This window comes from Chiloscyllium punctatum, chromosome 8 (assembly GCF_047496795.1).
Source record: "Chiloscyllium punctatum isolate Juve2018m chromosome 8, sChiPun1.3, whole genome shotgun sequence".
NCBI classification, from domain to species: Eukaryota; Metazoa; Chordata; class Chondrichthyes; order Orectolobiformes; family Hemiscylliidae; genus Chiloscyllium; species Chiloscyllium punctatum.
In genome coordinates, this window is record NC_092746.1 from 72,166,521 (window position 1) to 72,194,351 (window position 27,831).

General features: G+C 43.0%; 1 protein-coding gene across 1 annotated transcript in view; it reads left to right on the plus strand.

Annotated features, from left to right (window-relative positions):
• Nucleotides 1-1,198: 1,198 nt before the first annotated feature.
• LOC140480639 (protein lifeguard 1) overlaps nt 1,199-27,831 on the plus strand; it is a 41,010-nt gene continuing 14,377 nt past the window's right edge. The window contains exons 1-5 of the mRNA XM_072575767.1: nt 1,199-1,303; nt 1,485-1,849; nt 4,883-4,961; nt 27,168-27,221; nt 27,302-27,392. Coding sequence (XP_072431868.1) covers nt 1,510-1,849; nt 4,883-4,961; nt 27,168-27,221; nt 27,302-27,392 — 564 coding nt within the window. The 5' untranslated portion in view covers nt 1,199-1,303; nt 1,485-1,509. The remainder of the gene's footprint in view (nt 1,304-1,484; nt 1,850-4,882; nt 4,962-27,167; nt 27,222-27,301; nt 27,393-27,831) is intronic.

The following is a 27,831-nucleotide window of genomic DNA, read 5'->3' on the forward strand; positions in this document are numbered from 1 at the left end:
GGAGTAAATATTACTTAGTTCATTACTAAATCTTCAAAACCAGAGGATTGTCTATCAAAATCTGACATGATGTGGAGGAGGCAGGGTTAGGCAGGGTGGATAAAGTTAAAAATCACACAACACCCAGGTTTTAGTCCAACAGGTTTACTTGGAAGCACTAGCTTTCAGAGCGCTGCTAACTACCTGATGAAGGAGCAATAATCCAAAAGCTAGTGCTTCCAAGTAAACCTGTTGGACAATAACCTGGTGTTGAGTGATTTCTAACCAAGATCTGTTCCTTCTTTGCTTTTCCTAGTCATCAATTTTTATGAAACATAGATACAAATTTATCCTAACATTGTCTCTATCTGCACTAGATCTGGCCTTCAGGAGTCAACATTGTACCAACACTGCACTTACCAATAAAAAAGCTACCTTAATTATTCTATCTTAGCAACTGAAACATCTCTTTTATGCTTAGAGCTCCTTGATTCTTGATCACCTCCCTGTAGGTACTGCATTAGTTTGTTGATCAGGTGAGGACAACTTGAGCTTGGCACTGATGCCTTCTACAGGTATTGATGCCTTCCAGCAAATTTTATCTTTTGGAATTTTTTATTCATCCATGGGATGGGGAGGTCACTGACCAAACCTAATTAACCGAAGGGCAGCTAAGAGTCATCCACATTGCTGACAGTCTGGAGTCATGTGTAGGCCAGACCAGCAAAGGTCAACAGTTTCCTTCCCTAAAAGACATTAGTGAACTAAATGGGCATTTCCTGACAATCAGCAATAGACATCATAAGACTCATAATTCCAGATTTTTCCCAAATTCAAATTCCGACATCTGCCATAGCAGGATTCAAACTCAGGACTCCCAAGCATTTCCTGGGTTTCTGGATTCATAAGTTAGAGATAATACCACTGGGCATCACCTCCCATTGAAAAATTCACACAATGATGGGTAATTTGAGAGAGGCACCTTTGGAGATCCATGTTTGTGGAATTGTGTAGCAAAATTGAGAATTACAAGAAGAGAGAAATCAAACTGGGAAAGGGGAAATCGTCTAACTTTTTTTTCCCTCATCTGTCAATAAATAACTTCATATCAAAGGTTACAGAGATACTGGAACTTTATTGAACTGAATGTTTCCACGGAAACCAAAAGTAAATACATTTGGAAATGTGACTTCAAAACAACGTCAGATAAATGTCACAACGAGCTATTGAAAACAAAGGTGCTGGTTTATACCTGACACGAGTTATTTCCTACACGCAGTTAGCTGTACCTTTGCTCGAATAACTGTTCAATAACAAATCCACAGTAAGTACAGACAATCCTAATGTATTAAAAATCACCTTTTGAAAATATCTGAATTGAAGTAAGATGAAGCATTTGATAATCTACATTGGCTACTGTTTTAGTTTTTCTTCAAGAATTTTAGAAATCTTTTCAGAAATATTATGATGCAAACATATATTAATACAGATGTTTCTCAATCTAGAGAAATAAAACTACAGCTGTTGGAAATGGAGAAGATACCACGTGTGAATATGGGGGAACATGGTACACAGGGATATGGTGTGTACCCATATCCCCCAGCACCTTCATATGACCCAGGATCACAACTGGGACACTCACAAGCCAGTCATCAGCTGGATTACCCACCAGGCTACTTTTCTCAGGAACACCCTGCTCCAAGATATCCACCTCAGGATTACTCATTGCCGGGGTCCAACCCTGCAAATGAACCATGTGAAGGCTTCCCACAGGCGCCTCCACAATCCTTAGTTGATGCACCTCCAGAATATCAAAATGAATTTGCCAATGAAACAGCAAAGAACTTTTCAGAGAAAGCTATAAGGAGAGGTAAGCCTTTCTCCTATTGGTTACGGAAGACAGTGTTCTCTCTCTTTGTAAAGTCCTTCTGATCTGAGGCTTGATAATAATGGCTTGACGATGCCATGATATTACAATAGGCAAGTAGAAGAGGCACACCCTAAGGAATGCTTCAATCAATATGCATACAGAGCCAGAACTTGCAGAATCTACAAAACTGGTTTCATTCTAAATAATTAAAGTATCAATAACATTACAAAGTGCAAGGTAAACATAGTCATCAGAATAACAAATTTAGACAATAAACGTTCATACTTCCTTTATGTTGTGACATATTCTGGTAATTATTCCTTAGAAACCTTAGTCAAATTATATTCATTGATCTGTTGATGTAAATAACTTTATAATATAACTAGAATCAAATTTGAAATGAACTACACCATGAAAATTAGCTTTATATACAAGACCAAACAAATACTGCGGGTGATGTGATTTTAACCAGATGTTAAAATCCCTCTTAGCTCTGTTCTTGATATTTTCTAATGACTGCCTATTATTTGCAATGCTCCCCCCTCTGCCGATCTCCAAACAGACTGGAGGCTTAGAACAGAGCAGGAATGGCTGTTGTACTGGCATCTACGTACAGCTTAACCTCTGTACTCACACGTGCAATCTAATTAGACTGTAGTACACTTATTAATAATGACTGGCCTGGTCATCTGGCCAGACTATTGAAAAAAAATTGGAAGTATTTTTAGAAAGTAGGAAATTGCTGGAAATACTCAGCATCAGGCCAGGAAGCATCAACAGAGGAACAAAGAGTTAATGCTTCAAGTTGAAAGTCTTTTATCAGAATTGAAATAATATCGGATCTTGCATTCCATTATTTGGCTGTCTTATTATTCCAAAATCATAATTGAGGGTGAATACAAACTGGACTGGACTCTGAAGTGACAGGACAATGAAGAGGGTTTTGATGGTGCTTAAAGAAAGGGTTAAAGGTTTGATTCTGGCTGAGGCAGTGGTCAAGAAGTGGGATGGAATTATTTGCAAGTGTATGTAATTTACACAGTTTTCCTAAAATTTACTTGCAGAAAATGATTGCACACCTAAGACTGGATAAAACAGTCTGGTGATAGCGTGTCAGAGGTGACAGAGCAGTTAAAGAGGTGAGAAACAAATGAGGCTGAATGTCAGCAGCTTACACTGGGAGGTGGGCTCCACATCTGTGAATGATGTTGCCAAGGGGTTTTTGAGGTAGTGGTGCAGGTAGAGAAGAGAGGCTATTGCTGGATAAACTCTAGCTATGATCAGATGAATATGGGGCCACTGAACTGGGCAATAAAGGAGAGGATTAGAGAATGTGAGAATGGTCGATTGTGTATGGTTGGCAGAGGGGTCAAGGATCACTATCAATCAACATCCTTTTATTGTCACATGTACTCCATTGCAGAAACCACAGTGAAAAGCTTTTACAATGTCTGCCTTCTTATGACAACATCTTAAGTACAAAGTACCTTGGTACAATTCTTGGATACAACAGAGTTGTAAAAGTAGTTGCATTACTTACAGAGTTGAGAAATAAGTTAATAATAGGACATCATTAAAGGGATGACTCTGCAGTAAGGTAGGAAATTTCAAATAAACATTACATTGTAGCAGCTCAGACAAGAGCCTCCGCATGTGGTTGACTGTCCACGCTAAATTCCAGTACAACAGCCATCCCAGCTCTGCTCAAAGCCTCCAGCCTGCTCTGTACAGGCACTCAGCTGCTCCAAGCTAAGTGCCAGGACTGCCTCCCCAATGTCGGTCTCTGCCTGGGACTCTTTACATTGCCTGCATGGTGCTCCAAGGCTGTTTCCACGCACTGCTCCAGGGCTCACTGCTCACACTGTTCCCAGGCCCATACCTCACACACTGTTCCAGGGCTCACTGCTCACGCTGTTCCCAGGTTCGTATCCCACACACTGTACTAGGGCTCACTGTTCACACTGTTCCCAGGTTCGTATCCCACACACTGTACCAGGGCTCACTGCTCACACTGTTCCCAGGTTCGTATCCCACACACTGTTCCAGGGCTTACTGCTCACACTGTTCCCAGGCTCATATCCCACACACTGTTCCAGGGCTCACTGCTCACACTGTTCCCAGGTTCGTATCCCACACACTGTTCCAGGGCTCACTGCTCACACTGTTCCCAGGTTCGTATCCTACACACTGTACCAGGGCTCACTGCTCACACTGTTCCCAGGCTCGTATCCCACACACTGTTCCAGGGCTCACTGCTCACACTGTTCCCAGGTTCGTATCCCACACACTGTTCCAGGGCTTACTGCTCACACTGTTCCCAGGCCCATACCTCACACACTGTTCCAGGGCTCACTGCTCACACTGTTCCCAGGCTCACAGCCCACACACTGTACCAGGGCTCACTGCTCACACTGTTCCCAGGTTCGTATCCCACACACTGTACCAGGGCTCACTGCTCACACTGTTCCCAGGCTTGTAGCCCACACACTGTACTAGGGCTCACTGTTCACAATGTTCCCAGGCTCGTATCCCACACACTGTTCCAGGGCTCACTGTTCACAATGTTCCCAGGCTCGTATCCCACACACTGTACCAGGTCTTACTGCTCACCATGTTCTCAGGCTCGTAGCCCACATGCTGTACCAGGGCTCGCTGCTCAGGCTGTTCCCAGACTCATACCCCACACACTGTTCCAGGCCTCACTATTCACACTGTTCCCACACTCATATCCCACACACTATACCAGGCCTCACTGCTCTAGGGACTTGCTACCGGCGCCTGCCGCTGCACCAGTATTTGCCTCTGGTACTGAGGTGAGAAAAGAAGAAGAAAAGACAGAAAAGAAAAGGAAAAAGAAAGAAAAAGAGCAGGCAGAGCAGAGGAGGTCCAGTAGGAGGGTCCTACTCTGCTGCCATCTTGACCATTCTATCGCACAAGAAAATTTTGAAGGAAAATTAAACCAACTTAACAAAAAGGATATTTTGTAAGTTTCATGTGTTTCAAAGACTAATATATATTTTGCTTCTTTGACAGCTTTCATAAGGAAAGTGTATCTCACTTTAATGGTTCAATTGTTAATCACCATAGGAATAATCTGCATGTTTCTTTATTGGTAAGTCAATTTTAAATTTACACGTTCAGTGTATCACATAGGCTGTAATATCAGTTCTACAATGGTACTGAAGAATAATGCTGTTACAGAACAGTTAATATTTTGCTTAGTCATTAAGGATAAACCTCAGTAAGAATCCATTTGTTACAGATTTCCAAGTGGTTATGAAATTGTTTTGTAACAACTCAACACCAAAGTTCATTGTAAGAGATACTGGCCTGGAATTTTCCTCTGCTTGAATTCAATAGCCATAATGGTGGACGCCAGACGTGATCGACGATGCCCTCCACCGCATCTCCTCCACGTCCCGCTCCTCCGACCTTGAACCCCACCCCTCCAATCGCCACCAGGACAGAACCCCACTGGTCCTCACCTACCACCCCACCAACCTCCATATACATCGTATCATCCGTCATCATTTCTGCCACCTCCAAACGGACCCCACCACCAGGGACATATTTCCCTCTCCTCCCCTATCAGCATTCCGAAAAGACCACTCCCTCTGTGACTCCCTCGTCAGGTCCACACCCCACACCAACCCAACCTCCACTCCCAGCACCTTCCCCTGCAACCACAAGAAATGCAAAACTTGCGCCCACACCTCCCCCATTACTTCCCTCCAAGGCCCCAAGGGATCCTTCCATATCTGCCACAAATTCACCTGCACTCCACTTACATAATTTACTGCATCCTCTGCACCCAATGTGGCCTCCTTTATATTGGGGAGACAGGTCACCTACTTGCGGAACGTTTCAAAGAACACTTCTGGGACACCCGGACCAACCAACCCAACCACCCCGTGGCTCAACACTTCAACTCCCCCTCCCACTCCACCAAGGACATGCAGGTCCTTGGACTCCTCCATCGTCAGACCATAGCAACACGATGGTTGGAGGAAGAGCGCCTCATCTTCCACCTAGGAACCCTCCAACCACAAGGAACGAACTCGGATTTCTCCAGTTTCCTCATTTCCCTTCCCCCCACCTTGTCTCAGTCAAATCCCTCTAACTCAGCACCGCCTTCCTAACCTGCAATCTTCTTCCTGACCTCTCCGCCCCCACCCCCACTCCGGCCTATCACCCTCACCTTGACCTCCTTCCACCTATCGCATTTCCAATGCCCCTCCCCCAAGACCCTCCTCCCTACCTTTTATCTTAGCCTGCTGGACACACTTTCCTCATTCCTGAAGAAGGGCTCATACCCAAAACGTCGATTCTCCTGACCTGCTGCGCTTTTCCAGCAACACATTTTCAGCTCTGATCTCCAGCATCTGCAGTCCTCACTTCCCCCATAATGGTGGATAATCAAAGGAATCAGATGGGAAGGCTTACTGGCCTATTATACCAACATTAGGCCCTCAGTTATTCTCTCTTCCCATCCACAGGAAATAAGACTGATTGTTGCATAAAATTAATGGTACTGATTTGACGCTGATCCAATTTCTTTGCCATGCCTGACACTGCCATTGAACCAAAGACTTACTTGAAGATTGGTGATGGTAGATATTTCAGATGCAGAAACCCTGCCAAAGCTGATTTATGCAGTTGATTAAAAATAGTCTTAAAACAAATAAATTCGAAAAAAAAACATCCAGCAGAGAAATATATATCCCTTGCCATGTCACTAACAGCATGAGTGGCTTAGTTATAAGGATCAAAAGTAATCTCTGCTTTGAACGCAGATCTATGCTGAATTGCTTGATTTCAGCCACAGTTTTGAAGTTGCCCTCTCAATCCTGGAATAGGCGTAGAAAAATCAAACTGTAGAAAAATCAATCACGCATGATTGCAGTCCAAACATTCCTGCTCTGTGTTAACATGTATTGTATACTATCAACATTTTTGGAATTTGGATCTTGGAAGTCAATCAGATGGATTTTGGTCAGTTCTGTGAAAGTAATTTATTTTAACCATTAGAAAGTCATTTAGAACAATGACAAAATTGTATCATTTCTAAGAAGGCATGTGACCTAGTTAAGTGTCAAGCAGGACAGCTGTGGTGTCAATGAATGGAATGCTTACACTTCTGAGTTTACAACTGACAGAGAAAATAGATCAAAGACCATTAATTTAGCCTTCAATTTCAATTCAGAAGAATCAGGAGTTCAGCCCAGAAGGAAGGTTAGTTTTCTCCTAGCAGGACAATGCAGTTTTCAGTTCAGGAGAGAGGATTTTACCATAGCAGAAGGGATTTAGTTTGAAATGATCACAAGCATATTTATGGGTCTGCCAATAAAGTCAGTCATATAACATGCGGAATGGTAGAAATCCCAATGTGTTCATTCACCACGGAACATAAGGTTACGGTAAACAGTCGTAGAGAACCACATGGCCAATTTCTTAACTGGACCATCAAGGAAAGGAGTCATTTGACTCTTCCATGTGAATTTGAGCTCAGGATGGAGAGCAATAGGACATATTACAAAATTATTATTGACAACCTCATAAACAGAAGCTGAACTTTTTGTTAACCATCGTCAAAGAGTGTGGTGCAGTAAAAGCACAGCCGGTCAGGCAGCATCTGAGGTGCAGGAGAATCGATGTTTTGAGCATAAGCCCTTCATCAGTAATGAGGCTTGTGGGCCAAGGAAGCTGAGAGATAAATGGGAATGGGATGACACTGGGGGGAAGGTAGCTTGGAATGCAATAGGTAGATGTAGGTGGGGGTGAAAGTGATAGGTCGGAGAGGAGGGAGGAGCAGATAGGTGGGAAGGAAAATGGACAGGTAGGACAGGTCAAGAGGGTGGTGCGGAATTGGAAGGTTGGATCTGGAATAAGTTGGGCTGAGGAGAAACAAGAAAACTAGTGAAATCCACATTGATCCTGTGTAGGTGAAGGGTCCCAAGGCGGAAGATGAGGCATTCTTCCTCCAGGCATCGGGTGGCTAGAATTTGGTGGTGAAGGACCTGCATGTCCTTGGCAGAGTGGGAGGGGGAGTTAAAGTATTTGGCCACAGGGTGGTGGGTTGTTTAGTGTGTGTATCCCAGAGATGTACTCTAAAACATTCCGCAAGTTGGCATCCTGTCTCCCCAGTGTAGAGAAGACTACATTGGGAGTAATGGATACAGTAGATGACGTGTGTCGAAGGTAAATCTCGATTGGATGTGGAAGGATCCTTTTGGGCCTTGATTGGAGGTAAGTGGGGAGGTGTGGGCACATGTTTTGTGCTTCTTGCGGTGGCAGGGGAAGTTGCAGGGAGGGGATGGTGGAGTGGTGAGGGCGCATGGACCTAACAAGGGAGTCACGGAGGGAATGGTCTCTCTGGAATGCAGGTAGGGGTGGGGAGGGAAATATATCCCTTGTGATGGGGTCTGTTTGTAATGGCAGAGGATAATGCGATGTATCCAGAGGTTGGTGGAGTGAAAGGTGAGGACCGGAGGGGGGGGGGTTCTGTCCTTGTTGCGAATGGAGGGGGCATTCCCTCCAGCCCCACTCCCCTCCCATTTGTCTCTCAGCCCCTTTGGGCCACAAGCCTCATTCCCGATGAAGGGCTTATGCTCAAAACGTTAATTCGAATGCTGCCTGACCAGCTCCACACTCATCAACTCTGATCTTCAGCATCTGCAGTCTTCACTTTCTCCTGTTTGTTAACCATGCAAACTTGATACTGAAATAAGGTGCATCAAAGCCATCCTGCAGGGTATTGGCTACCCTGATCAATCATTTCTCATTGCACATTACACAAACTTTTGGACGGCCCTAGCCAGACACTCTTCATTCTGGAAAGTGCCCAGTCTATCCCATGGAAGGGATGCAGCTAACTCTTTCACGCTGTTGCTCTGTAATAATAACACAAGTGATATTCACCACAAATGGGATGTTGCCACTAAACTAAAACAACATTCTGCCTATCACACAACTGAATAGTATGGTGTATGAATTTCAGAAGCAGTGTGAGGCCAGGTATGTAGGCCATGAGTCCCAGAGATTGGTGTACTATATCAAACAGCATGTCCCTTTGGATGTTCACAACAAGAAACCAGACCCAACCAGCCTGCACTTGCAAAATGTGAAAGCCAGTGTCTAAGATTAGATCTGATTCTGCAATTGGACAACATTTGTGACATAATTCTGAATGTGGGAGAACTATGCTGACAGCTGATTTAAAATTGTGAGTTGGGCCCACAGTGTGATGTAACTGTGTACGTTGGAAGTACAGTACATTAATAAGGAGGGATAGTTCCTTTGCAGACAGGAAGAACATGCACTGTGCTTGTTTCAACCCAACAAAATAGGTGACAGTCATTCACAGGTTCATTTCCAGGGCAATGTCCTGACCAATCAGAGTTAACCTTTTGAGAGCATATACTTGCACAGGTGACATTTCATTGGAAATAGGTTCCATGGAAGAAAGAGAGCTTGTTTTAATCTTATTGACAACCTCATGAAGAGGCCCAATTTTATGTAAGCAAAAGGAATTTGTGCATAATATTACATCTTTTTCATCCAAACAAATGTGTCGTGGAGGTTGCCGGTTTCTGCTGCATTCCCATAGCAACACATTGAAGAAGCAGAAACTACCTGCCTCATCTGAGAATGAAGATTGACAGTTAACTGTTCTTGCTGCAACTCCAATCCAAAGATGGCATAACTGATCAGCATTCTCTTCTCATGCTCTATGATTTGGTGTCTCTTTTCTGAAGTCTGTTTCTTGCATCTAGTCCTCATGATTACAAAATGAAAAGCTTTGACTTCTTAGCAATGCTTAAATCGCTAATAGTGGGAATTTACCATTGAGTGATGTATTTTGACCCTTTTGGGCTAATTATGGCAAACAATCACTGTAAATCTGCAAAATACCAATATACCAAGTAAAGCCACACTGGTGGAGCGATTTACCTGTTGTGTTTCCTGTATTACAATAATGACAACCAACGTTCCCTGTAATATTTTGTTCCACTATACAGAGCTGGGAGGTCTATGTGCAGCAGCCACAGTGTTCCCTGATTGGCATATGCAGAACCTCCCACAGCTGCAAGGTCATGCACCTTGAAGAGAATGTTAGTGAGAGCATTTCAAAAGTAAATAATTGGCTGTAAAAGCCTTTGGACATCCTGAGGCTGGGTAGGGTACAATATAAAATCATATCTTTATTTCTTTATTCGTTTCTATTGGGCAGCTACTAGAATTGTACAAAGTTAAAAATCACACAACACCAGGTTATAGTCCAACAGGTTTAATTGGAAGCACACTAGCTTTCGGAGCGACGCTCCTTCATCAGGTGATAGTGGAGGGCTCAATCCTAACACAGAATTTTTAGCAAAAATTTACAGTGTGATTATACATTGAAAAATTGATTGTCTGTTAAGCCTTTCATCTGTTCGAATACAGTGATAGTTTCACTTCTTTCATGTGTAAATCACAAAACCTTTTTAAAAAAAAGTTGCATTCTCGGGTTAGTTGTTAACAATGGTGATAGCTAGACAATATGTTGAAGGTGTTAGCCCCCTGTGTTCTCTGTCTATGCCATGGTTTTTAGATTGATTCTAATCTAAAAGCTGAGATAACAGAGTTTTACATAAACTCATGCAGTTTTTGAGCTAAGAGTTCTACATGAATGCATGCAGTTTTTGAGCAAAGTACAATGTAACCCTTCAAGTACAAATTCACCCCACAAAATATATGTGCATGTGGGTCTTTGTCTGTCTGTGTGTGTCTGTCTGTCTGGGTTGAAGTTTGTGAGTGTGAGAAAGTGTATGTGTGTGTGTAGTGAGTGCAGAGTGTCTTAAGTCTGTGAGGGGGTGCATGTGTGAGTGTGGGAATGTGTGTGTTGTAAGGGTGTGTGTGGGTGTCTGTGTGCACGTCTGTGTGTATGTGTGTCCGTGAATGTGTGTATAGGAGTGCCTGTGAGTGTGAGAGAGTGTGTGTTTAGGAGTATCTGTGCATGTGTATCTAGTGCAATGGTGGTCACCCGTAATGTGACATGAGCCCAAGGTCCCGGTTGAGGCCCTCCCTATGGGTACCGAACCAAAAATGTGAGGTAAAGTTCTGTCTGGAAACCATGCAGACTGTCAAGCTCCCATATTTGTTCCCACTCTGCTGGGTCAGCAAATACCAAAATTGACCTCCACATCCCTTACTGATGGCGTGAAAAAATCTGGCATGGTGCAGATGTCAGATACGTCTGTAGTGTTACAAATGGGTCTGAAAGGGAGAATATTGAGGAGTGCTATAAGAACCCTCCAATATGTTGAGTCATATGAACTCTGGGCAGAACAGTTTGGGAATCTCACAGGTGTGGCACCTAAATCTGGTCCTCCTTAAAGTCTCTGTTCCAACATTTATCATATCAATGTAACCTGTAGCTAGTTGCCAATGTGTAATAAATACACTGAAAACAAATATTGCTGCAGATCACAGCAGGTCAGGCAGCACCCATGGAAAGACAGCAATGTTTTGAGTGTAGATAACTCTTTAATTTTTTTCTGGGCTCCATTGACGCTTTGAGCTTCTCTGTACTGAGCTCACCCACAGGCTGACCACTAGCCAACAGCAAGTATTTACATTTTATGTGAATTATGGTCTCTATTGGTGTTTTACTGCCCAACAGAAAGCCGAGCCTATGAATCAGGTTCACTCCTGGTCAGGGTGGGGAGGGGGATGGTTTCCTGTTTGAAACACTAACAACAGTGCTCACCACCACCACTGCCCAGATAATATTGAAGTCTGAGGGTCTGAGATTCAAGCTGCAAACCATTTACCCAGTTGCCCCATTTTGTATCATTTAATTATCCACTTATGGCATCTCAAATATCATGTCTTCTGACCTACTTCCTACAGGAAGCGAGGAAAGCATAATTGGAACCTACTTATCTATCATTCAGAAGGGCACATTCCTTGGAGCCTTGTAGACCTCAGTAATTTTTTCATTATCCTTACACTAACTTGCCTACTATTAATTATATTATTTCTTATGGTTTCACAATCATGATGTAATTACCACATACTATAATCAAATTTTTATCGATTGAATTACCCAGCTTTACGTCTATATTGTGGCTAATAACAGGCAAAGTCCATCTCTGTACTGATGAATGATTGCTTTTGGATTGGAGGGTTCTTAACAGGACCAATATATTTTCCTTTAATGACCTCAACATAAGTGTGCAGGGTGCAATTTCAATGTTTGCAAATTACACAATAATGTAGTATTGTGAACTCTGAGGAGGATAGTGGTAAATTTCATAACTGAGCTTGAGAAATGGACAGACACATGGCAGTTTCAAATTAAATAGTAAAATGTGAATTGACTCAGTTTGGTCGGAAGAATAGTGTGATGCCATATAAAATAAAGTATTTTCATGGAGTTGTAGGAGCAAAGGGACTTGGAACATATATGTACACGTTATTGAAGAATTCAGAGATGTGGTGCATAGTGGTCATGTCAATGGGCTAGTAATACAGACACCCAAGCTATAGCTCTGAGCACATGATTGAATCCCCAATGACAGGGATTTTTGAATTTAAATTCAATTGATAAATTTGAAATATAAAGGTAGTCTCACTGATGGTGGCCATGACAGCTCAACTCTGTATGGAATGCTCTGCCCCAGAAGGCAGTGGAGGCCCAGTCTGTGGATTCATTTAAGAAAGAGTTGGATAGAGCTCTCAAGGATTGTGGAATTAAGGGTTATGGCAATAAGGCAGGAACAGGATACTGATTAAGGATGATCAGCCATGATCATATTAAATGGTGGTGCAGGCTCGAAGGGCAGAATGGCCTACTCCTGCACCTATTGTCTATTGTCTAACTATTATTATAGAAACCTTTTTAGTTAACTAATGTCCTTTAGTGAAAGAAATCTGCTGTCTTTACCCAGTCTGACCTGTGTGATCCACAGCAATGTGGTTGATTCTTAGCTGTCCTCTGAAATAGTCTAGCAAGCCATTCATTCGAGAGCAATTAGGGATAGGGAATAAACGCACACATCTCATGAAAATATAAAGAGAAAAGGGACCGGTGAGGGTGACAAAAATGTTGACAAAGCTTCAGGTATCCATCATATTCCAGATTTATGTACATACTGTGTTAGGAAATCCTCCTGCACACATTGGACAAAAACTGGCCAATCCAAAGTACTTGAATTATCATACTCCCAGTCAATATTTGGAAAGTTCAAGCTCCCCATAACAACTACCCTGCCACTCTTGCTCCTACTGAGGATCATCTTTGCTACACTATCCTTTACATCTCTGGAACTATTCAGGGGCCTATAGAAAATTCCCAACAGGGTCACCTTTCCTTTCCTGTTTCTAATCTCAGCCCATACTACCTCAATAGATTAGTCCTCAAACATCCTTTCTGCAACTCTAATACTGTCCTTGACTAACAGTGCCACACCATCCCCTCTTTTACTATTTTCTCTATTCTTACTAAAACATCTAAATCCCAGAACCTGCAACAACCATTCCCGTCTCTGCCCTGCCCATGTGTCTGAAATGGCCACAGCATTAAAATCCCAGGTACCAACCCATGCTGCAGGTTCACCCATCTTATTCCAAATGCTCCTGGCGTTGGGGTAGACACACTTCAAACTAGCTTCTTGTCTGCCGATGCCTTCTTGCAATCTTGAAATCTTAGTTCTGACTTCACTACTCTCAACCTCCCATATACTTGAACTACAATTTTGGTTCCCATCCCCCTGCTGAATTAGTTTAAACTCACCCAAAGAGTATTAGCAAATTTTCTCTCCAGGGTATTGGTACCCCTCTGGTTCAGGTGAAGACCATCCTGTTTGTAGAGGTCTCACCTACCCCAGAAAGAGCCCCAATTATCCAGGAATCCAAAACCTTCCCTCCTGCACCATCCCTGTAGCCACGTGTTCAACTCCTCTCTCTCCCTATTCCTTGCCGTGCTAGTATGTGGCACGGGCAACAAACCAGAGACAACAACTCTGTTTGTTCTAGCTCTAAGCTTCCACCCTACCTCCCTGAATTTCTGGATTAATTCCCTATCTCTCTTCCTACCTATGTCGTTGGTGACTATGTGGAGCACAACTTGGGGCTGCTTCCCCTCCCCCTCAAGGATCCCTAAAACACGATCAGAGACATCATGAACTCTGGCACCTGGGTGACAATACTCCAACCGTGAATCTCTCTCATTCCCACAGAACAGCCTATCTGTCCCCTAACTATGGAGTCCCCAATGACTAATGCTCTGTTCCTCTTCCCCTTCCCTTCTGACCAAAAGGGCCAGACTCTGTGCCAGAGATCTGTGCCTCATTGCTTACCCCTATAAGTCATCCTCCCAACAGCATCCAAAATGATATACTTGCTGTTGAAGGGAACAGCCACACAGGATCCCTGCACTGCCTGCTAGTTCCCTTTCTGCCCCTGACGGTAACCCATCTACCTTCTTCTTTTCTATGAGGTGTGACTGCCTCTCTGTAACTCCTCTCAATAACCCCCTCCACCTCCTGAATGATCCGAAGTTCATCCAGCTCCAGTTCCTTAACGTGGTTTTCAAGGAGCTGGAGTTGGGTACACATCCCATAGATGCAGTCAGCAAAGATAGTAGGAGTGACCCTTACCTCCCACATTCTGCAGGAGGAACATTCAATTGCCTAACCTCCATTCACACTATTCTAAACTACTGAAAAACTAAAAAAAAGTATAGAAACCAGTCACCTTACCAATCAGCACACAGAACCTTTTTTATTTGGTTAGAGGAGGAGGATGGTGGGAGACACCACCCAAGTAGTGTTTTGGGTAAAACAACCATCCGAATATAAAGTCTCACTTACCCAGCAGTCCCGTGTCGACTCCTGTTCAGTGTGTGCTCTGCCTATGCAGGAGGCAAACCTCTATATTTTAAAAAATTTACCTTCCTGTCAGGCCTTGGTCCCCATTGTCGCTCCTCCCACTCCAACTGCCACAGAAAAAAAATGAAGAATGCTGAACTCCTGAAGTAAGCTTTTATGCCTTTTAAAATTTACCTTCCTGCAGGCCTCTGGTCCTTGCTGTTGGAAAAAAAATGAAGCTTACTTGTAAGGTCCTGGAGAGTATCACTGAATAAAGAGACCTTGAAGTGCAGGTTCATAGCTCCTTGCAAGTGGAGTTCCAGATAGGTAGGATAGTGAAAAAGACATTTGGTATGCTTGCCTTTATTGTTCAGTGCACTAAGTATCGGAATTGCAATAGTACAGGATATTGATTAGGCCATTTTTGGAAAATTGTGTCAATTCTGGTCTGCGTTAGGAAAGATGTTGTGAAACTTGAAAGGATTCAGAAAAGATTTACAAGATATTGCCAGGATTGGAGCAATAGGGAGAGGCTGAATAGGCTGGGGCTATCTTCCCAGGAGCCTTGGAGGCTGACGGGTGATGTTATAGAGGTCAATATAATCATGAGGGGCATGGATAGGCTGAATAGCCAAGGTCTTTTCCCCAGTGTCAGGGAGTCCAAAACTAGAGGGTATAGGTTTAAGGTGAGAGGGGAAAGATTTAAAAAGTACCTAAGGGGCAACTTTTTGACACAGCAAGTAGTGCGGGTGTGAAATGAGCTGCCAGAGAAAGTGGTGGAGGCTGGTACAATTATAACATTTAAAAGACATCTGGATGGGTATACAAATAGGAAGGGTTTAGAGAGATATGGGCCAAATGCAGGCAAATGGGACGAGATTAATTTGGTTATCTGATCAGTATGGGCAAGTTGGACCGAAGGGTCTGTTTCCATACTGTATATCTCTATGACTCCATGATTTTAAGTCACATTGCTCCTGATCACTGTACAATGACCAAAAGTACACTGGGACCAATTTTCTGGGCCACAGTCATGAGGTCAACTTTTACAAGAATGTATATGCTATGTAAATTAGACTTGCAAAATTATCTTACATCAACCGGATGGGAATATATTATATTTACCTTACCAATCATCAATTACCAACATAAGATACTGAATGATTCCATTAAGCCTTTCTTACCCACAATCAAAGCAAATGTCAGAGTTAGCAACAAGAGGCCTAATAGGGAAGACAGATGAACGCAGGGCATGATTAGGAACATGGGACTGAGATTTTATAGAAATTACAGAAATGTGGCTCATGGATGGACAGGACTGGCAGCTTAATGTTCCAGGATACAAATGCTATAGGAAGGACAGAAAGGGAGGCAAGGGAGGAGGGGGAGTGGCATTATTGATAAGGGTTAGGATTCGAGCTGTACTTAGGGAGGATATTTCTGGGAATACTTCCAGGGAAGTCATTTGGGTGGAACTGAGAAATAAGAAAGGGATGATCATCTTATTGGGATTGTATCATAGACACTCTAATACTATGGGGAGGCATGGTGGCTCAGTGGATAGCACTGCTGCCTCACAGCACCAAGAACACAAGTTTGATTCCAGCCTCAGGCTGTGTGAAGTTTGCACATTCTCCCCATGTCTGCGTGGGTTCCCTCTGGTTGCACCGATTTCCTCCCACAATCCAAAGATGTGGAGGTTAGGTGAATTGGCCAAGCTAAATTACCCATAGTGTTCAGGAGTCTATAGATTAGGTGCATTAGTCAGGGTAAATATAGAATAATAAGGTAGGGGGTGGGTTACTCTTCGGAGGTCAGAGTGGACTTGTTGGGCCGAAGGGCCTGTTTGGATACTGTAGGGATTCTGTACAGATTCTAGTAAGATTCTAGAATAGTCAGCGGGAAATTGAGGAGCAAATGTATAAGGAGATTTCCGTTATCTGTAAGAATAATAAGAGTGATTATGGTTGGAGATTTTAACTTTCCAAACATAGACTGGGACTGCCATAGTGTTTAGGGTTTAGATGGAGAGGAATTTCTTAAATGTGTACAAGAAAATTTTCTGATTCAGTATGTGGATGTACCTACTAGAGAAGGTGCAAAACTTGACCTACTCTTGGGAAATAAGGCAGGGCGGGTGACTGAGGTGTCAGTGGGGGAGCACTTTGAGGACAGCAACCATAATTCTATTAGTTTTAAAATAGTGATGGGAAAAGAGAGACCGAATCTAAACATTGAAGTTCTAAATTGGAGAAAGGCTAATTTTGACGGTATTAGGAAAGAACTTTCGAAAGCTGATTGGAGGCAGATGTTTGCAGGTAAAGGGACGGCTGGAAAATGGGAAGCCTTCAGAAACGAGATAACAAGAATCCAGAGAAAGTATATTCCTGTCAGGGTGAAAGGAAAGACTGGTAGGTATAGGGAATGCTGGATAACTCAAGAAATTGAGGGTTTGGTTAAGAAAAAAAAAGAAGCATATATCAGGTATAGACAGAATAGATCAATTGAATCCTTAAAAGAGTATAAAGGCAGTAAAGAGGGAAATCAGGAGGGCAAAAAGTGGACATGAGATAGCTTTGGCAAATAGAGTTAAGGATAATCCAAGGGTTTTTATAAATGCATTAAGGACTAAAGGGTAACTAGGGAGAGAATAGGGCCCCTTAAAGATCAGCACGGCAGCCTATGTGTGGAGCTGCAAGAGATGGGGAAGATACGAAATGAGTATTTTGCATCAGTGTTTACTGTGGTGAAGGACATGGAATATATAGAATGTAGGGAAATAGATGGTGGTATCGTGAAAAATGTTCATATTACAGAGGAGGAAGTGCTGGATGTCTTGAAACGCATAAAAGTGGATAGGTCCGCAAGTCCTGATCAGGTGTATCCTAGAACTCTGTGGGAAACTAGGGAAGTGATTGCTGGGCCTCTTACTGCGATATTTGTATCATCGACAGTTACAGGTGAGGTGCCAGAAGTATGGAGGTTGACTAACATGGTACCACTATTTAAGAGAGTTGGTAAGGAAAAGCCAGGGAACTATAGACCAGTGAGCCTGATGTCAGTGGTGGGCAAGTTGTTAGAGGGAATCCTGAGGGATAGAACTTACATGTACTTGGAAAGACAAGGACTGATTAGAGATAGTCAACATGGCTTTGTGCGTGAGGAATCATGTCTCACAAACTTGATTCAGTTTTTTGAAGAAGTAACAAAGAGGATTGATAATGGCAGAGCAGTAGAAGTGATCTATATGGACTTCAGTAAGGTGTCTCCCATGGGAGACTGGTTCGCAAGGTTAGATCTCATGGAACACAGGGAGAACTAGCCATTTGGATGCAGAACTGGCTCGAAGATAGAAGGTGGTGGTGGAGGGTTGTTTTTCAGATTGGAGGCCTGTGACCAGTGAAGTGCCACAAGAATCAGTGCTGGGTCCTCTACTTTTCATCATTTATATAAATGATTTGGATGTGAACATAGAAGGTATAGTAAGTTTGCAGATTATACAAAATTGGAGGTGTAGCAGAAAGTGAAGAAGGCTACCTCAGAGTACAATGGGATCTTGATCAGATGGGCCAATGGGCTGAGGAGTGGCAGATGGAGTTTAATTTAGATAAATGCAAGGTGCTGCATTTTGGGAAAGCAAATTTTAGCAGGACTTATACACTTAATGGTAAGGTCCAAAGGCGGGTTGCTGAGCAGAAGTGCAGGTTCATAGTTCCTTGGAAGTAGAGTTACAATTAGATGTGATAGAAGAAGGCATTTAGTATGCTTTCCTTTATTGGTCAGAGTATTGAGTACAGGAGTTGAAAGGTCATGTTGTGGTTGTACAGGACATTGGTTAGGCCATTTTTGCAATAGTGCACATGCATTTCTAGTCTCCTTCCTATCGGAAGGATGTTGTAAAACCTGAAAGGGTTCAGAAAGGATTTACAAGGATGTGGCCAGGGTTGGAGGAGTTGAGCTGTAGGGAGAAGCTCAACAGGCAGGAGCTGTTTTCCCTGGAGCATCAGAGGCTGAGGGGTGATCTTATAGAGGTTTATAAAATCATGAGGGGCATGGATAGAATAAATACGCAAAGTCTTTTCCCTCAGGTATGGGAGTCCAGATCTAGAGGTATAGGTTTAGGGTGAGAGGGGAAAGATATAAAAGAGACCTAAGGGGCAACTTTTTAACACAGAGGGTTGTGTGTGGTTGGAATGAGCTGCCAGAGGAAGTAGTGGAGGCTGGTACAATTACAATATTTAAGAGGCATCTGGATGGGTATATGCATAGGAAGGGTTTAGAGAGATATGGGCCAAGTGCTGGCAAATGGACCTAAATTAGGTTAGAATAACTGGTCGGCATGGACAAGTTGGGCTGAAGGGTCTGTTTCTGTGCTGCACATCTCTATGTCTCTATGTTTCTTAATTTCAGAATTATTAATTGAAACAATGATCCAGATCTTCCAGTCTTTGACTATTTAGTGATATGGCATAGACCTCTCAGAAGTTCTGGGACACTGATTGTGTAATAATTACCCAGGATATTTGAACATCCAATAGGCCATTACTCTGCATTTGGAAACATCTGAAAAAGTCGCCGACTCTGAGTCAGAATGGAGATTTTGGAGGGTTATGCCTTATTTAATAGTTACTCGGGAAAAGATAGCGATTAAACCCCAATCTAATACCAGACTAATTATACTACTGCACCCTCCAAATACTCATATTGATTCTGCTTTACATTCAACCGCCTTCCTCAAAATAGAAACCTGAAAGTTGTTCACCCTCCAGTGACCACTGGCCCCACAGACACAAGCCCTGAACAAATCCCCTGACAACTCCTTACCCCTCCTCTCTACTGGCCACAACCCAACCAGACCCCCACACCCTGGCACCCAACATCTGTGCCTATGGACATGTGACCAATCGATATACACCCTCCAACCCCAAATTGACCCCTAACACATCCCCAACCTCTATGGACACAAACATTCCCTATCGACATCCAATCAACATCCCCCAAAACCTAGTCCACTCTGCCCCTAATCCATGCACTTTGCATATGACCATCCACATCCTCTGGCCCCTACATCTCACACACCTGACATCCTAATACCCACCCTCTGGAACTCTACTGCCTCACCAATCTGCCAGCCTATCCCTCCATTCACCTGTCACCCTTCCCCAACCCTAACCCTTGTCACTCTCTTACCGTACATGCTCCCCTTCCCTCAGTAGCTGTCATGTAACCATGAAAAATGGCAGATAGTGCCCTAAAAGGAATGTGTTTTCAGTGTTAATCCATTCTGCTGCTGTCTGCATGGTTCGCTGGGCTGATTCAGTGACAAAATGTCCTGCCTCAGAGATTCAGCAAGAGATCTCCTGCAAAGGGGCATGTGGACAACCTTTTGAGTGATCTGATTGGGAAACAGGAATTCCAACTCAGATTAGAAGGTTCAAGCCATTGAGTGTGCAAAGTAGGAGATAGAACATAGAACATAGAAGAATACAGTGCAGTACAGGCCCTTTGGCCCTCGATGTTGCGCCGATCAAAGCCCACCTAACCTACACTAACCCACTATCCTCCATATACCTATCCAATGCCTGCTTAAATACCCATAAAGAGGGAGAGTCCACCACTGCTACTGGCAGGGCATTCCATGAACTTACGACTCGCTGAGTGAAGAACCTACCCCTAACATCAGTCCTATATCTACCCCCCCTTAATTTAAAGCTATGCCCCCTTGTAATAGCTGACTCCATACGTGGAAAAAGGTTCTCACTGTCAACCCTATCTAACCCTCTAATCATCTTGTACACCTCTATCAAGTCACCCCTAAACCTTCATTTCTCCAATGAAAACAACCCCAAGTGCCTCAGCCTTTCCTCATAGGATCTTCCTACCATACCAGGCAACATCCTGGTAAACCAGGCAACATCCTGGTTTAATTGATGAAATAAATCATCAACATTACAAAGACACTTCAGTTGTGTCATGGTTTCATCTGTATGTGCTTAAATGCACAAATTGGTATCTAGTCTTCTGCTGGGAGGATGTGACAGAACTTGGAGATATCTAAAGATGTGCAGGTTAGGTGAATTGGCCATGCTAAATTGCCCATAGTGTTAGGTGAGGGGGTAAATGTAGGGGAATGGGTCTGGGTGGGTTGCTCTTCAGAGGGTCGGTGTGGATTTGTTGGGCTGAAGGGCCTGTTTCCACACTGTAAGTAAGTAATCTAATATCAGTGTGTTTCATCACCACATCTGTTGAGGTACATTTCTGTTCCTTCTGAATCCTCTTCTCTTGGATAAATTCACCTTTTGCACTATTAACTATTTCTGGAACAACTCCCTTGACCTCAGGGAAGCATCTATATATGACTAATACACCTATACTTGACTGATATGGACACACAATCTTGCAAAAGACAAAAAGCATGATACAATCCAGGAAAAAGCAGTTTGCTTGTTTGGCACCAATTCCATATAGAACATAGAACATAGAACATAGAACAATACAGCACAGAACAGGCCCTTCGGCCCACGATGTTGTGCCGAACTTCTATCCTAGATTAAGCACCCATCCATGTACCTATCCAAATGCCGCTTAAAGGTCGCCAATGAATCTGACTCTACCACTCCCACGGGCAGCGCATTCCATGCCCCCACCACTCTCTGGGTGAAGAACCCACCCCTGACATCTCCCCTATACCTTCCACCCTTCACCTTAAATTTATGTCCCCTTGTAACACTCTGTTGTACCCGGGGAAAAAGTTTCTGACTGTCTACTCTATCTATTCCTCTGATCATCTTATAAACCTCTATCAAGTCACCCCTCATCCTTCGCCGTTCCAACGAGAAAAGGCCGAGAACTCTCAACCTATCCTCGTATGACCTACTCTCCATTCCAGGCAACATCCTGGTAAATCTTCTCTGCACCCTCTCCAAAGCTTCCACATCTTTCCTAAAGTGAGGCGACCAGAACTGCACACAGTACTCCAAATGTGGCCTAACCAAAGTCCTGTACAGCTGCAACATCACCTCACGACTCTTGAATTCAATCCCTCTGCTAATGAACGATAATACTCCATAGGCCTTCTTACAAACTCTATCCACCTGAGTGGCAACCTTCAAAGATCTATGTACATAGACCCCAAGATCCCTCTGTTCCTCCACCTGACCAAGAACCCTACCATTAACCCTGTATTCCGCATTCTTATTTGTTCTTCCAAAATGGACAACTTCACACTTGGCAGGGTTGAACTCCATCTGCCACTCCTCAGCCCAGCTCTGCATCATATCTAAGTCCCTCTGCAGCCGACAACAGCCCTCCTCACTGTCCACAACTCCACCTATCTTTGTATCATCTGCAAATTTACTGACCCACCCTTCGACTCCCTCATCTAAGTCATTAATAAAAATTACAAACAGCAGAGGACCCAGAACTGATCCCTGCGGAACTCCACTTGTAACTGGACTCCATGCTGAATATTTACCATCTACCACCACTCTCTGACTTCGACCGGTTAGCCAGTTTTCTATCCAATTGGCCAAATTTCCCTCTATCCCATGCCTCCTGACTTTCCGCATAAGCCTACCATGGGGAACCTTATCAAATGCCTTACTAAAATCCATGTACACTACATCCACTGCTCTACCCTCATCCACATGCTTGGTCACCTCCTCGAAGAATTCAATAAGACTTGTAAGGCAAGACCTACCCTTCACAAATCCGTGCTGGCTGTCCCTAATCAAGCAGTGCCGTTCCAGATACTCGTAAATCCTATCCCTCAGTACCCTTTCCATTACTTTGCCTACCACAGAAGTAAGACTAACTGGCCTGTAATTCCCGGGGTTATCCCTATTCCCTTTTTTGAACAGGGGCACAACATTCGCTACTCTCCAGTCCCCTGGTACCACCCCCGTTGCCAGTGAAGACGAGAAGATCATTGCCAACGGTACTGCAATTTCCTCTCTTGCTTCCCACATAATCCTAGGATATATCCCGTCAGGCCCGGGGGACTTGTCTATCCTCAAGTTGTTCAAAATGTCCAACACATCTTCCTTCCTAACAGATATCTCTTCTAGCTTATCAGTCCGTTTCACACTCTCCTCTTCAACAATACAGTCCCTCTCGTTCGTAAATACTGAAGAGAAGTACTTGTTCAAGACCTCTCCTATCTCTTCCGACTCAATACACAGTCTCCCACCACTGTCCTTGATCGGACCTACCCTCGTTCTCGTCATTCTCAGGTTTCTCACATACGCATAGAATGCCTTGGGGTTATCCTTGATCCTATCCGCCAGGGATTTTTCATGCCCTCTCTTAGCTCTCCTAATCCCTTTCTTCAGGTCCCTTCTGGCTATCCTGTATCCCTCCACTGCTCTGTCTGAACCTTGTTTCCTCAACCTTATGTAAGCCTCCTTCTTCCTCTTTACTAGACATTCAACCTCCCTCGTCAACCAAGGCTCCCTCACACGACCATTTCTTTCCTGCCTGATCGGTACATACATATCAAGGACACGTCGTATCTGCTCCTTGGAAAAGTCCCACATTTCCACCACATCCTTCCCTGACAGCCTATGCTCCCAACGTATGCTCCTCAAATCCTGTCTTACAGCATCGTAATTTCCCTTCCCCCAATTGTAAAAACTTCCTTGTTGTGTGCACCTATCCCTCTCCATAACCAAGGTGAAAGTGACAGAATTGTGGTCGCCATCACCAAAATGTTCACCCACTAACAAGCCCACCACTTGTCCCGGTTCGTTACCGAGTACCAAATCCAATATGGCCTCCCCTCTGGTTGGACAATCTACATACTGCGTTAGAAAAGCTTCCTGGACACACTGCACAAACACCGCCCCATCCAATCTACTTGATCTAAAGAGCTTCCAATCAATATTTGGGAAGTTGAAGTCGCCCATGACTACGACCCTGTGGCTTCTGCACCTTTCCAAAATCTGTTTCCCAATCTGTTTCTCCACATCTTTGCTGCTATTGGGGGGCCTATAATAAACACCCAACAAGGTGACTGCACCTATGTATCCAGTCCATACACCACTGACACACTGTAGCAACAGTGTGTACAATCTACAAGATGCAATGCAGAAATTCTCCAAAGATCCTGAGGCAGCCCCTTCCCAACTCATGAACACTTCCATCCAGAAGGACAAGGGCACCAGGTAAACAGGAATATCACCACTTGCAAGTTCCTGTCCAAGCCACTCACCATCCTGACTTGGAAATATATTGCTGTTCCTGCACTATCATTATGTCAAAATCCTGGAATTCCCACCTTAAGAGCATTGTGGGTCTACAGCACATGGGCTGCAGTCGTTCAAGGAGGCAGTTCACTATCACCTTCTCAAGGGCAACTAGGGAGGAACAATAAATGCTGGCCCAGCCAGCAAGGTCTATGTCCCATGATTGAAGGAAAAGATCCATTCTCTCTGTTGAAGATGCACCCTTCTCCATTAATTACAGATTGGCTTTTATGGCGAAAATTAATAATGTTATTATTATTTGGTAACTCAGGTTCAAATGAAAAGGAAAATAGATTTTAGTTTCCTGTTCTGTAAAGGTCAAAAAGACATTTCAAACAGTGAATTAAAGATAAACATTCCTAAAAAAAAATCACGTGACTTCTGTGAATCAGCAGCAAGCCCATTGAGGAGATAATTGCACTGGTGTTTGCTGACTTGAATTTTAAAAACCACCAAAAGAAAGAGGGGATCCAGAAGTCGATTGCTTCAGCAAGAAAAAATCCTTAAAAGCAGAAATGCTTTGACTGTTAATAGTGGTCTAAACAGTTCAGGGCTGCATTTAAAAATCCAGAGTTGCTTGGAAGAAATCCAGAAACAGTAGGCTATGGAGATGACAGAGAGGAAGATATCCTACAAGTTTGTTTGATGACATGAGGTAAAATAACCCATATGAAGTAATGTGAGCTGAGTAAGCAGTTTGTTTAAAAATGTAAGTAAAATGTATTAAATTTAAAGAATGCTATTGATTAAATGCAGAAGTATATTGAATAGAAACCAACTGCTGCCGTACCATCTGAACAAGAAGCTTCAGCGTGAAGACGGGGTGATCCTTCACTGAATTTCTCATATCTATCAGGTTATTGCTGGGGCAGAAGTGTTGAATCTTTATTTCTTTCTGATATTTGCAATGAGCTTGTTTCAGATAATTGTTGTACGTCATAATATCATTTGTGTTCTCCTTTTATGTGACAAACTTTTATGTCCTTTCATTAAAAGTACATTGGCAGCCCTTTCAGTGACTGATCGCCACAATAAACTCAAAGAAAAGTTAAACCTTATCAAGCCAGGTCTTACTCTGGGAATTGACTTGTCCATTTCTACCTTCAGCTGGGACCCGGACACCTTTCGTGAAATATTAGGAAATCTCTCTAGTACAATGGTGTTTAAAGTAACTGAGGTCTAAACTAAGGATGAAAACATGCAAAACTTTTAGTGTCAAAAGCTCCATCTTCTAATTTTCAACAAAATCACCCAATACTATTGATTAAAGAGTGGCAGGTAAAGTTAAGATCAACTTGGAGAAAGTGAGGACTGCAGATGTTGGAGTCTAGAGTTGAAAAATGTGGTGCTGGAAAAACACAGCAGGCCAGGCAGCATCCGAGGAGCAGGAGAATCAATGTTTCAGGCATAAGCCCTTATCTTCCTGAAGATTTTCCAGCACCACATTCTTGAACTCTGGTCTCCAGCATCTGCAATCCTCACTTTCTCCTAGTTGATCTTAACCTATTGCGAATCCTCTTGTAAGGATGCCTTCCTTGAAGAAGCTCTCCTCCTCCCTCAGGTAAAGTTGAGTTTTATATCCATCCCCTTATCTAGTCATGTTGATACTGAGATGGCATCCAGATCAACAAATCACCAGCATCTTAATATGACATGACACTTACTCCCTAGCTTTCCAGGTTTTTGCTCACAAAAGCTAAGACACAGATAAGATATGGTTTTGGACTGACCCATTAACAAGTTGTTGCTGTCCCTAAGATCTTCATGGCTGCGTTTCTATCTTGATAAAGTATGTTTTGTTCGTATGAGTATTCTTCGTTTAAATTGCATTAGACATTTCTTTTCCCAACATTTACTCTGGGTACTGACTCAATTAGAATTCACATTTAGGCAAATCTTATGTATTTATCATGAAGACCCCCAGTGGAAATGTGAATAGTTTTGAGAGCACAGCAGATGAGCACAGGATCAAGCTGTAATAAAAGCCAAAAGAACTGCGGATGCTGTAAATTAGAAACAGAAGCAAAAATTGCTGGAAAAGCTCAGCAGGATCTGCACCATCTGTGGACAGAAATCAGAATTAACATTTCGGATTGAGTGACCCTTCCTCAGAACTGTTGGTAGCCAGGAAAATATCAGTCTATATGCAGACGATAGGGTGGGTGGGGTGGCGGGGTGAGGGTAAGGAATAAATAATCAATGGAAATAGAACCCAAAAAGAGAGAACAACAATTGGACAGACAAAGGTTTGGATAATGATGTAGCTATTAATGGGGCCCTTTGGTGGTTATCAGCACCTCGTTTTCAGCTTGGGGACCCTACAGCCTCCTAGACTCAATATCAAGTTCAATAAATTTAGGGCTTGAGCTCTCCCATTTCCTTACCCCAAACCCAGAACATCAGGCCTCATTATCACATAGTCTGCTGTTACACACAACCCATGTTAGCCATTAATAGTCCCCATTAATGGCTATTCACTCTCCCAGCCAGATCATTATCCACCCCTTTGTCTGTCCAACCTTTCTTCTCTCTTTTTGGGCTCTATCCCCACCTATTGTTCACTCCTTATCCCTTCTATCCACCCTATCATCTGCATATAAACTGACATGTTCCTAATTACCATCAATTCGGAGGGTCACTCGATCCGAAAGGTTAACTTTGATTTCTTTCCACAGATGCTGCTGAGCTTTTCCAGCAATTTCAAATCACGCTTGCAGTGACAAAACATTTCCTTTTTGGAACACTTGAGTCTGTTCCTCTTTGTCTTCTGTTCTACCTTCTCATTCACTATTTCTTTAAGTTTTCAACATCCATTCTGTGTTTTGTGATCTTTTAAATTTCCTTGAATTTTTCATGCTTCCTATTGCCTCATGCAAATAGCTGTTTTACTTAATCAGCTCATTCTGATGTTAAGCACTTTACATGTTATTTTATACTTTTCCCTGTGCACATGTTTGCTCTTATCCTTCTTGTTGTCCTTTGTTCTTTCACCATGTAAAAGAATGATGTAGAACCCACATCTTGAACATTAATTTATCTGTTCTCTGTACAGTTGCTGTCTATAACTGGTACTGTTTCAATAGCTCACTTTTTCTATTTCATTTTTACTTCTGTTTTATTATTGCTGTTGCTACATTGAATATTTTTAATATATTTACAGCAAACACTTAGTGGAGAAAATCTAGACTGTCTATTGATTATGTATCTCCTTGTTTTGCTTACCAGGCCAACCCTGAATGTATGGGTAACCCAAACTTATTGGTTTACATACGCTTTGTTGTAAGTATCTTTGAACAAGTTCTGTCAGTTATTTGTCACTTATTTCCAGTATCTCTGAAGTGCCTCTCTCTCTGTTGCAGTCCTGCCATCTTAATTTTAATCATTACCTTGTCTTGCTGCGATGGTGTTCGACGTAAAGCTCCATGGAACTTCATGCTTCTTTTATTATTTGTAAGTTGTGGTATAAATTAATATTAGTATTTTAAATATAACACACAGTGAAATATTACTTTAGTCTCTCTGGAGTCCACAATAGGACCATTGATCTAAACATGGGGTTAAGTGTTTGACCTCCATAGTTGCTTATCAGCTCATTCATCTCTAACAGTTAGCGTGTATTTCTTTGGATGGTCCAATGTTGAGTGCATCACTGCGATGTATGTCTTACCCTGGGGCTTCCCAAAGTGGGGGGGTGTCAGGACACCAAGTTGGTCATAAGCTGAAATATTGGGCTCTGTCCCTCCATTCTCACAGGTCTTCTGCTACCCCATTGATTTTCTCACTCCCAATGCCCTCGCACATTTTTCACTGAGGGGTAGCAATAATTTTCAAGTCTCAAAATAGGACCACCTTTGAGAAAAGTTTGGGAAGTACCATTCTACACTACTAA